We start from the raw sequence: 16,231 nt of genomic DNA on the forward strand, positions 1-16,231 counted from the left end.
CGAAATCGTAGGAGATCTTTCTTTGGCAGGTTTATTCACCTGATCTAAAGCAGTGCGGGTATTAAATACAGAATTACTTACTAAACGAGATCGTACGTAGAGAGAAGCAACAATTTTCTAAGTATTTGGAGTAGGTGGTGATATCATGACTTTGAGAACCCAGCTTTTGTCGGACGACGATTGAAAATTTTAGAAAATTTCAGTCGCATTTTATCACTTCATTTTTAATCTATTATTTGAAATGAGCGATCGAATACACAATGGAGAAAGGGTGAACCTTAAATATCTTAAATTTTTCAAAACACTTTTTGTCCAACATTTTTTTCAGATATTATTGCTGGGTACTGCTCTCACTCCAAATATATCCATGTTTACTTAGTCCCAAAACGTTAATAGGACCATGCGATGCCTCAAAAATGTTGACAAAAGTTTAGGAGAATTCAAAATTCTTTTCACTCGCCTATTACAATCAATTCTTTCATGCCTCAAATCTGGATATAAAGATTTTCGAATTTGGCAAATTGTCATAATTTTCTAAAATTTTGGACCTACTCAGGTTTGGTTATTTAGAACTAAAAAAAAAGTGAATCGGTAAAAGAATTGTTTGTGAATGAAATAATATTGTTTTTTAAAATTCTGATAATTTAGCCCTCCCAGTGTGGTTTTTTGCCCAAAGTTATCTCCAAAATGATTACACACAGACATCATTAAATCGTAGGCCAAAAAAATCATATCAGTGTTCGAACCACGTGCATTAAACCAAAATTTGCAAAAATTGCTTGCGTAATACGGCACAGTTGAATTTCAAAGTGTCTGCTATATTCCCCGCTCCCATTAATTTCGAGTAAAAAATAACCCATTGTAAAATCATTAAAAAGTTACTTACTTAAGTACCTAAAATTTTGTGAGAAATTCAAACTCTTCGGCTATTCTATTTTGATTAAAATGCTTTTGAACATTTTTTAAGAATCTCCGGCCCAAAATTGGGTCATATTAGGATTTTTGAAAAAGTGCGATATGACCTACGAAAATGTGATAAAATTTAGTGAAAAATTAAAATATTTCGATAAAAATGTTTTTTTACATAAAATGAGCATTTTTGAATAATTTTGACTTCAAAATAATGAGTTATTACCTGTACGATTTTTAGGGGTTTTGAAAAAATGCCATGATTAAAATGAGTTAAAATGTCGCCAGACCCTGAAATGTCTCGATGAAAATGTATTTTGATCATTTTTGAAGAATTTTAAGCTCAAAATTCGGTCGTGATTTTCAGTATTTTTGAAAAAGTGACATGGGATGGGTCACATGAAGTTTGTCTGTATTTTCTGAAGCGTTTTAATATTTATGTACTTGTACTTACCTATCTACTCATTTATTTGTTTCCAAAGTTGTAATCACTTTTTATTCTCATTTTTTCCCTTTTTTTAAATAAATAGCCAAACAGAGAGTAGCATTTCATCAAAACGACTGTGAGTAAAAGTGGTACTTGTGATTATCTTATTCAGGAAATTGAAAACATTTATTCATAACATCTCAGGATTTGCTTGGGTGTTTAAGGATTAAAGCATTGATTTAAGCAAAAAGCAAAAATAAGAACTCTCTTGCAATCAGTAATAGCTGATGGCTTTAAATCAACCAAATTGAATCGGTCAATAAGCTTTGTGGATTACTTGGCATTTTTTCAAAAACCCCGAAAATAATGACCCAATTTTGTGCTCAAAATTCTTCATAACTGCTCAAAAGAAGTTTTGGTAGGTAGGCAGGTATTGTTGTTTTTTTCCTGGAATTTTACTTCATTTCAATAGGTCGTATGATACCTTTTTCAAAAATCTTGAAAATTGTGTTCAGTTTTGAGAACAAAATTCTATAAAAAATACTTTAAAAAGTTTTGTAGAAATTTTTGAATACTCAGAAAAAAATAGTGAAATGTCCATTTAAATTATTTTCCAATGACTTTTTGGTTCTTATCCAAATATTTAAATAATTGAATCAGTTTTCATTGATTTGAATTTGAGTGATACTTGTATGACTTTCTTTAACTTACATTCAGTAGGTACTACAAAAATAATCGAGTTGACATTTTCAGTAGGTAACTGAAATGAACTTTTTAAATTCTGATTCCAAAACATCGTAAAGCTACCTAATTAATTATATACCCTATTTGCAAAAACAATTCTCATTCTTGACTAGCACTGTCACTGCTGTCAGTGTTCATTGTAATGTCACCTTTCACATACTCGTATATAAGCGAATCGCGTGTACGAGTATAGGGTTGTAAAAGGTTAAAACGAAGTATTTACCACACACAGAGAAACGCGAAGAAGCGAAACGTACTCGAATTTCGCGTGTTCATAATGACAAAATTGCGGCTAATTAGGATAATAATCGAGAACAAAGTTTAACGTTTTCTATACTATATGCTCGCTACTACATACTCGTATAAACACAGTTTGACGATGAGGATGAAAGTAATAAAATGCGCAGCTTCTTTGTTACTTTGATACCTAGCTAGACTTTACGTTCGCTCGTTGCATTTTCTCGTCTTATGTTTACACGTTTATTTATGACTTCATTACGTAACGTCGTCGTCGTTGGGTCGTGTCTCATCTATGGAGGTAATTTCAAAGATTTCGAGAGCTTTTTGTCGGTGCCCGGAGGAAGTGTAGAGAGCGGTGTGTAATGAAAAGAAAACTACATGCATAGATATAGCACGTTCGAATTTAACTCTTTGGAGGTTCTCTGAGTGCCCAAGTGGGGGGAAAAAAATTGCTTTGAAGACTGTAGTAGGGTCGGTACCCTGCCCAATTGACCGAATTACAAAAAAGTTCAAGTTGAGCTTTCGAAGAAGAATCATTTTGGAAAGCGAAAATATTGAAAAGACTCAAATCCAAGATTTCCAACAAAACAAATTAATTTAAATTGGAAATTTTTTATAAAAATTTTAGCAAACAACATAAGTAAAAAATATTAGTCAAGAGCACTTTTTGAAAATATTTTTGAAAAATTATTGATTTTTTAAATTTTTTAGCCAAAGGCATTTCAAGTTTTTATTTTTGCCCGACTTGGGAAATTCAAGATGATCTTTCTTACTATCGTTATCATCATTTTTTTTCCTTATTAATTTTTTAAAAATATTTTCAAAAAGTGCTTTTGACAAACCTTTTTCACTCACATGTTGTTGAATTATTTTTGAAAAATTTATCTAACGTATTTTCATTTGTTTTGTTGTAAATTAAGGATTTGAGCATTTTCAAAATTTTTATTTTCTAAAATTATTTTCCTTCGAAAGCTCAACGTTTTTTTTTGATTTGGTCAATGAGGCAGAATACCATGTTAACTCTCTTTAAAGCGATTTGTTTCCCCAAACCGGGTACCTAGAGAACCTTCAGAAGGGTTAAAAACACGAGCTTCTGTAAACCGAAATGAAAAGTGTCGAGACGATGTACTACTACCTATAAGACGATTTTTTAAATTTTCATCGCGAGTGAATTCGAGAGAAAAATTAACCACTTTTTGTGGCGTGAAAATTGACTCTAATTTCAACTTTAATTATGACTGCGAAATTAAAAATATGACTGATCGTTTTTTTGCGAGATGTCTGGATGAATTTAAGGCTCAGGACAGTGATGAAAGTATATCATTCTACGGTTAAAACAAACCGGAAACGTATACTTCGAATAAACGAGAGACGATGTAATTGGTAGATTGAATTAAAGACCGAACTGGCGAAGGACATGGTCTGGTGTTAATTATATTATAACTGTGTACCTGTCGAATTGGAAACTCAGTTTATACTTTCGTAGTTGTATAATTTCGGTATCAAGGATTAGTAATCATCGTTTGCGTCGCTTATCATACTCAAACTAAAAATATTGAAAAAAAAATAAAAAAATACTTACCCGAAGGTGAGAGAAAATAAGCTATATAATTAATGAAATATTACTTTTTTTTTGGTTCGTTTCATGGTTGAATTTATTTCCGTTGGGAAAAATTCACCACCAAAAATTACTTTTGACGTGGATTTCAACGATGACACAGTTTCCGAAGTGTCTAATTGAGTATTAACTGTCATCAACCGTATTTATCATTTGCTTTGGTAAATTTTGTCTTACAGACGAGGAACACATCCTGATACAATCGGCGAAACTGTTACCAGATCCATTAGATCAACTCCAGACTGGACCGATCAAGCTGTGAATGGAGAGCATCTTTGGGTTCCTACCTCCGTTTCGGGGGATTTTTGTTATGCCGGCGAGCAAGATTGTATGGTAAGTTATGCCATACCTATATTCGTGTTCGTTGAAATTCTGCTAGTTTTGTATTCGAATTTTTAACTAGTTTGAATCAATTTCTCGTGCAACAACTTTCAAAATTTGATGATTTGTGTAGAAGAAAAAAGCATTTAAAATTTTAGAAAAAAAATATAAGTGGCTCTCCGAAAAGCTCCTTACCTAAAAATGTTTTTATTGTTTCAAGGACTTAAAAATGAGCACCACTTTTGACAATTTCTATTTTTTTTTTTTTTTTTGCTCTTCTATCTACTTTTATACGATATTAGATACACTACCCTAGCGGCCACGAATAGCCCATAGATGTCTTTGAGATATAATTTCCAGACATTCAAAAGGCTGTGGAATATCTTTAATCGCTAAAAAACCATCAAATTAATAGCGTTTTTGCACCATTTCAAGCTAATACATGTCTCATACATCGTTGTAGGATATACAAATTTCCAAATAATAGATCTATTTTACTGCCTTTTGAATGTCTGGAAATTATTTCTTGTAGAAGTCATAGATATCTATTCGCTATTTGTCAATCATTATTTTATGCGCTTTAAAATATACTATGGATAACTGATGAGTAGCTTTCCCAAATGGCGTATGTATATATGAAATGAACGTATTTTAGCGATTCCTTTGAGATTATATGAATCGCCCATAGATATTCCAAGCTGGCTATACGCGATTCTTTTCTATATTTTATGAATCACGCACAGACATTCCAATGTAGCTATACACAAGTGCTATGAAGATGTTGTATACGAACAGAGAATGGTAGATATTTGTAGGTACCTAACAATGAATCCCACTGTACATTTTTCAGCTTTTATGTAAAATCGTGATTTTCTCCAAGAAAACTTTTGTGGATCTTGAAATTTTAGTGCCATTGGAAAGAGGATAAAATTTTCTATAATTTTGCACCTTGAAATAATATGGTTGTCGCAGTGGTTCAAAAATTCTGGTGTGCGAAAAGTATAAAGTTGAGACAATAATCACAAAAACTTTTTTACTTGTAAAATCGTAATTTTCACAAAAAAGACTTGCAGATTTCAAAAAATTTAGTACCATTAGAAAGAGGCAATATGGTGTTAAAGGCACTGACATTTTTGGCAATAGTTTTCCCCTGTTGAGCACTTTGTTTGATTTTCACATAGCTTATTTAATTAAAATCACTCTCGATCGTGAGTTTGCACTTCACATATTTAATTAAAATCAATCGCGAATAAAATTACTTTAATTACAAATCAAATAAGAATCAAATTGATTCCACTGCACACAAAAAGACACCATCACTGTGCACACTCAACTCTATTACTGACGATGATGATAAATTCAAATTTAAAACATAACGTTTCTCTAAAACGATTTGAAGGATGTCTAATAAATCGCCTATAGATATTGAACAAAATCTATTAGGTAAATTCAAATTTTGAAAATAACCGTTTTCCAAAACCATTGAACAATGTCTAATAGATCGCCTATAGATATTAACAGATGTCTATAGGCGATTTATAGCATATTTTTCGAATCCTTTTGGGTAAATTGCTATTTTTGAAATGGGTTATTCATAATAGCTAATGAATGAAGAATAGATATACACTTTTTCTCAAGTTGGAATTCTAAATTACTGGTGATATTGATACATCCATAGTATATTTCTCAGACATTCAATTTTAAGAGTCAATTTAAAGCAGAAAAAAATGTACCATAGATATTAGAATTTGGTCAAAATTTATCCATTTAATTTAATATCCCTCAGATATACATTTACTATTTTCCTTGGAATACTTGCAAATGAAAATTTTGCTGTAGTAAATATATATCTAATTGATATTCTAAATCACCATAGCTATACTTTTCCATTCCGCTTTAAATGATATATCTATATGCGATTCGTGGCCACTAGGGTATAAAAGTGTTAACCTGGGTATATCGCACGTATGTGGCACTGTGAACATCACGGTTGAAGGTACATTTAGTACTTGGAACATAAGCTTCAAAGTTTTCATATTTGTTCTGAAAAAATTCTCTGAATTACATTCCAATTGAAGTATAATACATATACATAAGACGTATGTTAGGTAATATTATGCGGAATTTTGTGGGAAACACCAGCGTATTTTGTGTTTGAATTCCTCAATCTACTATATAATATCAACTTCAGCATTCTAGTTTGCTTTTATTCATATTTGCATCGTACTCGTAGGAGATGAAGAATGTGAATTTAATCTGTTCTCAGATTTAGTAACGCTATTATTGGCTTATGATGGTATAACAATATCTACGTATGATTGTGTACATTTGATAATATTTTTATTGCATTAGAGAGTATGAAAATATGGTTCACGTTTTGTTGCAAAAAAACAACAGTGTTGTCGTCATTTTTTGAAAGAAATGAATTCGATTTTGAAAATTTTTTCTTATTAAATATTTCGTATCAACTATGGCAATACAATTAGTACATCTAAAGGATATCTTTCGTTTTGCGTAGGTAAATGTGGCAATAATGACCAAAAAATTGACACCCTTGCTTTTCGAAATATATGCATTCTCAGTTTCAGAATGATGTACCTGTCTTGTTTTGGCATTATAAATACGAAATAATCGAGAAGATAAAATTTCCAAAACACGAATTTACTCAGATAAAGATGATTTACAAATTTTTCACCACACAGTACAACCCTAAAAATGTGGTGTTTGATTTTGATGGAAATGACTTGGGTCGTCGCCAAATCTCAAATAAATGTACCTACATTACTAATTGTTGGAAGTACACCATTCTTCTTAAACCAGATTTTGGGTGGGGGCAAGAGTGAAAAAACCAACAATTTTTTCGAAAATGTCCTTCTGTTTGAGGACTTACTGTAGGTAAGTCTGGAGCTAAAATGATCATCAAATCAAAATAATTCTGAAAAATAGCTTACCTCATCATGGAATATATCAGGGTCATATTCCAAAGGTGATTGATATACTAATACCTGTACAAATACAACCATAACCAATAAACTTCGATTGAGCTGAAATTTAGCTCACTGAAAGAGCATGTCACTCAGACCTCAGAATCAAACTTTGAGCTGCCGAAATCGATTTTTCATGTTTTTGGATAATTTTTGATAATGGCTGCTAAAATTCTATTCCTCAATTTTTTACAAAAAAAAAAAAAAAAGAAAAGAGTAAGTAGGTACAAAGATGAAAATCCAAAAATCGGTGTAAATTGCCACCATTTTCGAGTCCATCTAGAGCCCCCAGCAGAAGTTGAATTTTCTTCAGTAGTTTCAAATCGCTCCACAAGGTGTTGCAATCAACTTCGGCTGCTAAAAATTCAATCCTGTCACAAGTTCGACATTCCGAATCGATTATGTCAGGTAAATAATAAATTTTAAGTGACGATTTGAAAATGTGTACCTACTTATTTTTTACCAATTTAAAAATTGAAATTTAAAAAAAAAATCTAAAATTGCGTGCCATGTATTTTTGCAGATGATTCCACTTTTCAGTACGCTTGAGAATCATTTCAAAAGTGATTGAAATCGAGGGGAAATAAACTAGTAAGGTAGAGGAAGTTTTGAGTAATTTCATGCAAAAATAAGCAATTATGGAATTATTTTGAGATTTTCAACTTGTAAAAAATACACTTTTCAACGTGTCAACTTGAATTTTTGTGATTCACTTGTCCTCAGAATCGGTTCAAATGTCGAATTTATGCGAGATGAAATTTTCAGCAACCGAAACTGATTGTAACGTGTTCTGACGACGATTCGAAATTTCTGGGGAAACGTCAACTTTTGCTGGAGGCGCCAGCAATCGATTCGGTGGGTCGATTTCTGCTCGTAGATACCGATTTTAAAATTTCTGTCATTTTAGAGTCGAAAAACTCTATTGTAACCACTTTTTCATTTCGTCGTCGTCGTCGTCGTCGTACTTTCATCAATAATACATTATCCAATCAGTGAGTAGTATTTCAGCTATACGTATAAGCCAATCAGCGAGTAGATTTTTAAAATGCCAAGCAATATGCAAAAATAATTGGCTATGTTTATGTTTGTTTCTAAATTCCGAATTCAATTCAAAATTTTATCGTGGATAATATTGATATAAAAAAAGTCGTCGGAAATTTTGTGAAAATCTGGCATCTAAGAATCTATAGGCATAAGAATTGAAACGGTAAATTCAGAAAAATCAATTCTCAAGTTGATGGTAAATGTCTGAGATGAGATTATATTGATTATACCATCAAGATTTGTTGAAGAAATATTCAAAAGCATAGAGCATTAGTTTTCCCAATAAGCAAAAGGTAAATGCAAAAACTCTCTTGCAATCAGCGAATAGCTGATGGCTTGTTTGTTCACTTTTCACTCTGAAAATCATCTATGTAATTTTGGCTATCAATATTTTGATAGACCAAAATTTGATTCTGTAATCTAACATAAGTGACATGCTCCTTTAGTAAGCCAAAAAGTTCAGCTCAATCAGAGTTTACCGATTCAGAATGTTCACCTGTGAGTTGCGAAGTTGAAGTGAAAAAAAAATATTGGCACGACAGAAAAAGTGATTCGAACGACATCGACAGGACATTCGAACGACAAAATAGGGCATTTCAGCAATAAAGTGTTAACGATGGTTCAGCATGGCCATTTAGGTAATACGAATGAGAATTCGATTTCATTTAACGATGAAAGAAATGTAATCCACGTCCTAGTAAAATCTTTACTGCCAAAAAAATTATTGCTCGAAAAAATAAATGATTCCCTGCTGAAAAAATGTTTTCAGAAAAATACACTCATTTTGTGATATTTTTTTTGGTAATAATAAACATGTAAATCTTACAAATATTAAGTCCTTCATTTTTTTCAAAAAACTCCTTTTTTTTAAATTGAATTCAAAAAAGTTTTTCTTGCCAAAAAAATTTTATTTCTTGCAAAAATTGCTAAAAATTATGAAAGGCGCAATTCAAATTTCTGGCATCTGGCAGAGCTGATGTAAAAACCAACTGCACCAGCTGTCTTTGTGCTCCACATCTTTGACTTTACAAAGTAGTTCGTATCCGCTTGAACAATTACCTTGCGTTCTTGAGAACGTATTTTTGTTTTTTTGCTTAAAAATTCGATTGTTGCAATTTTTTGCCGGAAGCTCTTCCAAATTGGTTTCATTACTCAAAGTGACTGAAAGTATCTTATCATGTGCGAAATCTCATCTACTTTTTAATGCGCTACTCAGTTTTTTCATTAGTGTTTATGTTCATTTGAAATTGACTAAAATTTGAATTCGTATAACCAGTCCTATGATAGCACAGCCGCAAAATCAGGAGCTTTTCATCAACAAAAACGGGTAGATTTTGGTGAATCATGTAGTAGTGTATAGTGTGCCTAATGTTACACGTTTCTGTTCAAAATATTTCATAAAAATGTATAATTGAGAAAAGATTGAAAAAAGCGGGATTGTCAGCCAAATTCAATGAAAAAACTCTAACCGCGCCTTTAATCAAATAAAATGGGGTAAATTAAGGATCCTAATGCATTCAACATGATGATTTCAATCAAATTCAAACGATATAGTTACAGTTTTATTTTAAAATTGGATTTGCACTGTCTTAGGAATGAATTTGCGCTCACGGCGCATTTGACCTTACTTACAATTCATTTGATTGAGACAAGAGTTAGAAACCAAAAGTTTTACGTTTCTCCTTCCATCAAATTTTCGTCCATTTTGGTTGGATACTTTCGGAGTACCAGGCTTTCGAAAAAATTGTGCCGTCTTATGGCAGAGTCCCCTACATAGCTTTTTTTGTTGCAAAAATTGTGAACATGTTTTGCTTTTTTGGTGAAACTAACCAAAAAGATCGCATCGAATCTACATAATTATCAAAAAATCTTGGTTTTTTGCCATAATAATCTTACTTTTCATTAAAATTGTCCAAAAGTGCGTTTAAAAACTCTCTTGTGAAATTTTTGATCCTCCAAATTACTTCCATCTCCTCTTGTTGCCCAAAAAAGCAAAAAAAAGTACTTACTACTTGTAGAGTTGATGAACTGTTTTTTTGTTGACGTGCTACGATCAGGTTTTCAGGTTTTCAGTTTTTCAACACTTCGATACTATAGCGCTATCTGGAGTACCAATGTCAAATCCGAGACTGATTTAGAATTCAATTTGTAATTTGTTTACATACGTATCAATGCTTTTATAAATTTGAATGTTTAAATCTAAAAGAAATTGATCCGACTTCATTTCAATAAAACCATGTATACTCTTTTTTGGAAATTATCAATTAATTCCCAAAGATTGCTGTAGGACTAATCGTATATTCGAATAATAATAAACACATCGAGAAATAAACGGAAATATATTCGTTATAAAAGTATAAAAATATCATCAATCAAGAATATCATCGAAGTCGCGTCTATAAACTAAATCAACGAGGTAGTAAACAGGAGAGCACCCGGATAAGAAGAACAGCCAGGTAAGTATCGCATCGAAGCTGAGATTACTCCCAGTACTGCCAACGCCAACACACCCCTTTAATCTTAGCGGAGAGGCGGAGATCAATAACGTACATCGTAAACATAGGAACTAATGGAACTATCGTCTTCGAATTAATAATGGCCTGAAATACAAAAATTATGTTACATATTGAGCAGACAGCTGCAATGTTCTTGAAATCGACCTGAGGCAAGAGCTTTCGTGAGGGCATCAGCCGGCTGATCTTCCGACTTAACGAATCTCAAAATAATCTTGTTACCCTTGACAAAATCTCTAACTATGTGATAATTGAGTTTAGCTATATGCCTGAGCTTGGGAGCTCCAGTTGTTTTAGCGATAGCGAGAGCAGGCTGACAATCACTATGAATGAGAGCTGGTCCATGTCTATTCTTCGTTAAACGTTCTAATAAATCTACCGTAATGACAGCATCCTTCGAACACATGGATAGAGCGAAATATTCCGCTTCAGCTGAGGAACCCGCTGGTACCGACTGTTTTCTCGTACGCCAAACAACCGGATCACCGTACGCTCGCACAAAATAGCCTGTAATAGAGCAACCTTCTTCTCCAGTCCCTAACGACGCATCGGTGTACGCATCTACAAATACACCTTCTTTCTTAATCACCCCTCTATAAGTTAGCCCTAGCTCTGCCGTTCCTTTCAGATACTGAAGAATTCTCTGAGCACGTTCCCAGTCTTCGGGCTGAGGATTACTTTGATGTTGACATAGCACATTCGTAGCGAACATAATATCTGGTCTAGTACCGTTGGCTAGATGTAATAACGAGCCAGTAATTTCCCTAAACAAAGACTTGCCAGGCGTAGGCTTACCAGGATTCCATTCCGGTGTTTTCTTCTCTGACTTACTTTTCTTTTCACAATTTCGAGTTAAAGCTGGAGTATGAACAGCTGGCAAATTCAACGCGTTAAAGCGTTTCAACACACAATTAATAAAACTAGTTTGAGTCAAAGTCAACGTTTGATATTCTTCCGATCTAGCAATTTCCAAACCAAGAAACTTTTTAGGAGAACCTAACTCTTTTACTTGAAATTCCTCTTTTAAACGTCTAATCGTCTCAACAATCTTATCTTTACAATTACCTGTGATTAGGAAATCGTCTACATAAAGTACTAAAATTACCACCAAATGTTTCCTTCGCCAGATATACACGCATGGCTCATTTGGATGATTGGTAAACTGCATTTTCTTGGCTGCTTCATCGAACCTACGAAACCAAGTTAACGGACTAATCTTGAGCCCATACAAAGCACATTTTAAAGCACAAACCAGGCCTTCATCAACTTCCATTCCTTCAGGCGGATGCATATATACCGTAGTTTTCAATCTGCCATTAAGAAAGGCAGTAATAACATCTAATTGAATAATCGACCAACCTTCTTTATTTGCAAGCGCAAGAATTACCCTAACTGTGTGTTTACTAGCCACCGGAGAGTACACATCTCCTATATCGTACACTTCTCTATCTTTGAATCCACGTATAACCAAACATGCCTTATATCGTATTGAAGAATCATTCTCGTTAGTTTTCCTACAAAATACCCATCTAGAATCTAAGATATTCACCCCTTTGGGCGGTACAACTAAATCCCACGCATCATTTCTTTCTAAAGACGCCATTTCATCTTCCATGGCTTTTATCCAATACTCACGATCAGTACGGTCTAAAGCTTCAGCGTAAGTCATTGGATCCTTTTCATCTTCGAGTAAGCATGCACGTAATGCTGTAACACGATCAAAAGCTAAAAACGTATCGTTAGACGAGTCATCAAAAATCACAGTTTCTTCGACGTTCTCAATGTCAAATTCATCAGAGTCATCGTTTTGACCACTAGTACTTGGGACAACATTCAATTCACCAGAAGTCTTGCTGGGTACTTCTACACTTACCTCTTCGTTGGTAGTTTCTCGTTCTACCGTGTCGTGCCAGTTAATATCAGTTTCAGTTTCGTCTGAACTAAAATCGAAAACAACATCTTTACTTTTCAATAAATCTCTATACGTAATATTTTCAATAAACTCAACATCTTTACGTTCTATAATTTTCCTCGAAGGTAACAAAATTCGATAACCACTTCTAGTATTGTTCAAAACTACACCTCTAATACCTCTTTCATCAAATTTCTCATAATCCTCTCTAGTTTTCTTCGGAATGGCCAGACAACCAAACCGGCGTATAAACGATAAATCAGGAGTTTCACCACAAAATACTTCATAAGGTGTCTTAAAACCGTTCGATTTGTGAGGAGTTCGATTGTAGATATAAACAGCCTGAGATATAGCATGGTCCCACAAGGACATTGGGATTCCCGAATCGCTCAGCATCGCTGTTGTCTTTTCGCGCAAAGTCCGATTGATTCTTTCTGCAACACCATTATGAGTTGGGGTATCCGGTTCAGCTACCTCTATCTCAATCTTCTCCTGTTTCAATAACCTTCCCATCTCACCTGAATATTCGGTACCTCCGTCCGTACGTAAGTACTGTACCTTAACATCTTTTCCCAACATTCTACGCATCTCATCTAAGTACTTTCTAAAGCAGTCAGCTGCATCACTTTTATAACACATCACAAATACCATTGCGAACCTCGAGAAATCATCTATAAATGTTATCACATACCTACGTTTACCTGGGAATGATAGAGGTGTTATAGGGCCCATCACGTCAGAATGAACTCGTTGTAAAGCTATCTTACTCCGCTGACGTTTCTTCTTCGAAGGGTTCCTGTGAACCTTAGCTAACGCACAAGGTTGACAATCCATAATATCCTTACCAAAAGTTACATTTTTCAAAATCGCCATCTTCGATTTATATAGTTCAAGATAACCTAGCGAAGCGTGCGCCAATCTCGTATGCCATAGAAGACCCAAGTTTTCACGAATCGTGGGAAGCGTTGGACTTGGACCTCCTCCATCAGCATTAGCTAACATAGCCACTTCATTTGGATTACGAACACGCAGATCACTGACCCAGAACGGAGATTGAAACTGAGCTCTAATAATTATGTCACCAGAATTTCCATCTCTGATATAAAAATATAGCGAACTTCCATCAAATGTCGCACCTTGTTGTACCAGCTGCCGTAAACTCAGCAGATTTTCAGAAACTTCTGAAGAATATAAGACATTTGTAAAAGTAATTGGCTTACCTAAAACAGTGTAAGTATGAAACTCACCTAACTCCTCTATACTCAGAACAGACTCCTGTCCTTTCTTAGCGCAATCTATTACCGCTGGTTTACTCAACTTTCTTACCTTGGAGAGAATTCGCCGCTCATTTGTCAAATGATAACTTGCCCCAGAGTCGATTATAAAATTGACTGACAGTACTGCTGTCATGAAACACTTACCCGCCGAGTTAAGGCAGTCGTCAGGATAATAATACTTCGAATTTAATTCGAAATTTCTATCGCCTCGGACCATCATAGATTTTCCACCGCTATCGCCTTTCCCTTGACCGGACCCAGATTTACCAGACTTTTCATCGGATTTACGCTCGGGGCAGTTCTTCGCAATATGATCGGTTACTTTTCTGCAGCAGTAGCAATAAGACCCATTCGTCTTGCAGTCTTTCATCGCATGACCTCTCATGTTACATTTTCGACACCTTCCATAATGGTTGCCTTCGGATGAGTTACGGTTCTGATAGGAATCTCTCGAGTCGTAATTGCGCTGATAGGAACCACGTCGATTGTCTTCACGTTCACGTCTCTCGCCACGTCGATCGTCGAATTGCTCACGTCTATCGCCACGTCGATCTCGATCATCGTATTGTTCACGTCGCTCCCCACGTCGATCGTTGTTTTGTTCACGTCTATCGCCACGTCGATTGTTTCGTAAATTTCTTCCTCTTCCATTCGAGTTCGAAGAATTGGCAGAGGCAAAATGAACCCCTGTTGAAGCCGCCGTTGAGGTTACTGCCTTGAGCTCCTTCTCAGTCGCCTCTTCGTCACATAGCCATTTTTTGATCATCTGGTAGTTGGTTTTACTCGTTCGGTTGGACATCGATATGTCGCTGCGCGCCTTCTTTATTTTATGTAACAGCATACTCTTTTTGAAATCGTCCGTCCACACCATGCCTGCTTCTTTACTTCGTTCGAATAAATCCTCCAATTGCCTGGTAAACTTCGACGGCTCGTCAATAAACGGTTCAAAACGTAAGTTCGTGATTTTCTGAAAGAGAGCTTCTCGTAAGTTCTCCGATATTGGCAGTTTCTCATTATCCAACCATTTTATGATTTCGGCCGGTTCCCTGATGTTTTCGACTAAACGCTGGTGGTGTTCGTCAAGGCGACCTACTATGAGTAAACGAGTAGTCGCTTTCCGAATGGAGTCATCGAATCTTGTATTCGGTCGCGGAACTGAAGCATCCACAATATCATTAAGTCTGCGTACTCTTAATTCGTCAAACAGCATCTGCCGCCAATTTCGGTAGCTACTTTTCTCCGTCAGCTTATAATCGATATTCGGGAACATAGAATTGAAGGTTAGCGGAGCACATCCAATATTTCCCACCGGTGGTGGCATCGGTACTGCGGAGGCACCCGTTGACATGATAGGTTGCCTTAAAGATGCGGATGTGGTGCTACTCGAAACCACATTTGCAGCAGTGGTATGTAAATTCACCAATTTATGAGCTGTCACATAACGACCAGCAGGTTTACTAAACGTTGTCACCGTAAGTCGCGGCATATCAGATGCGCTGGATGTAATTGATACTGATATCGGAACTGCCGAAGTCACCGGAACAGCAGATGTCACCGGAGGTGGTGGTGGTGGCGGCATGAAAAAGTAGTTTGGCAAATTGCCCACTAACGAAATCGGATTCGCATTCGAAATCGGATTAGAAATCTGATTACTTACTGAGCTGCTCACAGGAACACTGATTGTCGATCGCATAAAACTTTCCAGCTCAGCTTTGATACGATCCACTATAGGATTTATTATAGCCTCCATCTTGTCCGAATGAAGTTTACACAAGTACACAATCACTACCGAAATGTTAAAAAACAAGCAACGAATCAAAACCTACGCTTCTGTCTACCATGTAGGACTAATCGTATATTCGAATAATAATAAACACATCGAGAAATAAACGGAAATATATTCGTTATAAAAGTATAAAAATATCATCAATCAAGAATATCATCGAAGTCGCGTCTATAAACTAAATCAACGAGGTAGTAAACAGGAGAGCACCCGGATAAGAAGAACAGCCAGGTAAGTATCGCATCGAAGCTGAGATTACTCCCAGTACTGCCAACGCCAACAATTGCATTATCAAAAATCGAAATTAATTTCGAATATTTTAGAGACTAATATAAACATGGCCAAATATTTCTACTATGAATGTATATGAAAATGGAATGTCAACACTTGACCAATCAGCGATTATTATTTTAATACCAAATCCGAGACTGATTTAAGAATTCTATTTTTTATTTTTTA

The 16,231-nt window shown here is 35.0% G+C and overlaps 1 protein-coding gene across 6 annotated transcripts in view; it reads left to right on the forward strand.

Moving 5' to 3' along the window:
- LOC135835348 (eye-specific diacylglycerol kinase-like) overlaps positions 1-16,231 on the forward strand; it is a 700,104-nt gene that overhangs the window by 560,995 nt on the left and 122,878 nt on the right. For all 6 annotated transcript variants that reach the window (XM_065349562.1, XM_065349560.1, XM_065349557.1 and 3 more), the window contains exon 3: positions 4,118-4,271. In XM_065349562.1, coding sequence (XP_065205634.1) covers positions 4,118-4,271 — 154 coding nt within the window. The remainder of the gene's footprint in view (positions 1-4,117; positions 4,272-16,231) is intronic.

This window comes from Planococcus citri, chromosome 2, assembly GCF_950023065.1.
Source record: "Planococcus citri chromosome 2, ihPlaCitr1.1, whole genome shotgun sequence".
Classification (NCBI taxonomy): domain Eukaryota; kingdom Metazoa; phylum Arthropoda; class Insecta; order Hemiptera; family Pseudococcidae; genus Planococcus; species Planococcus citri.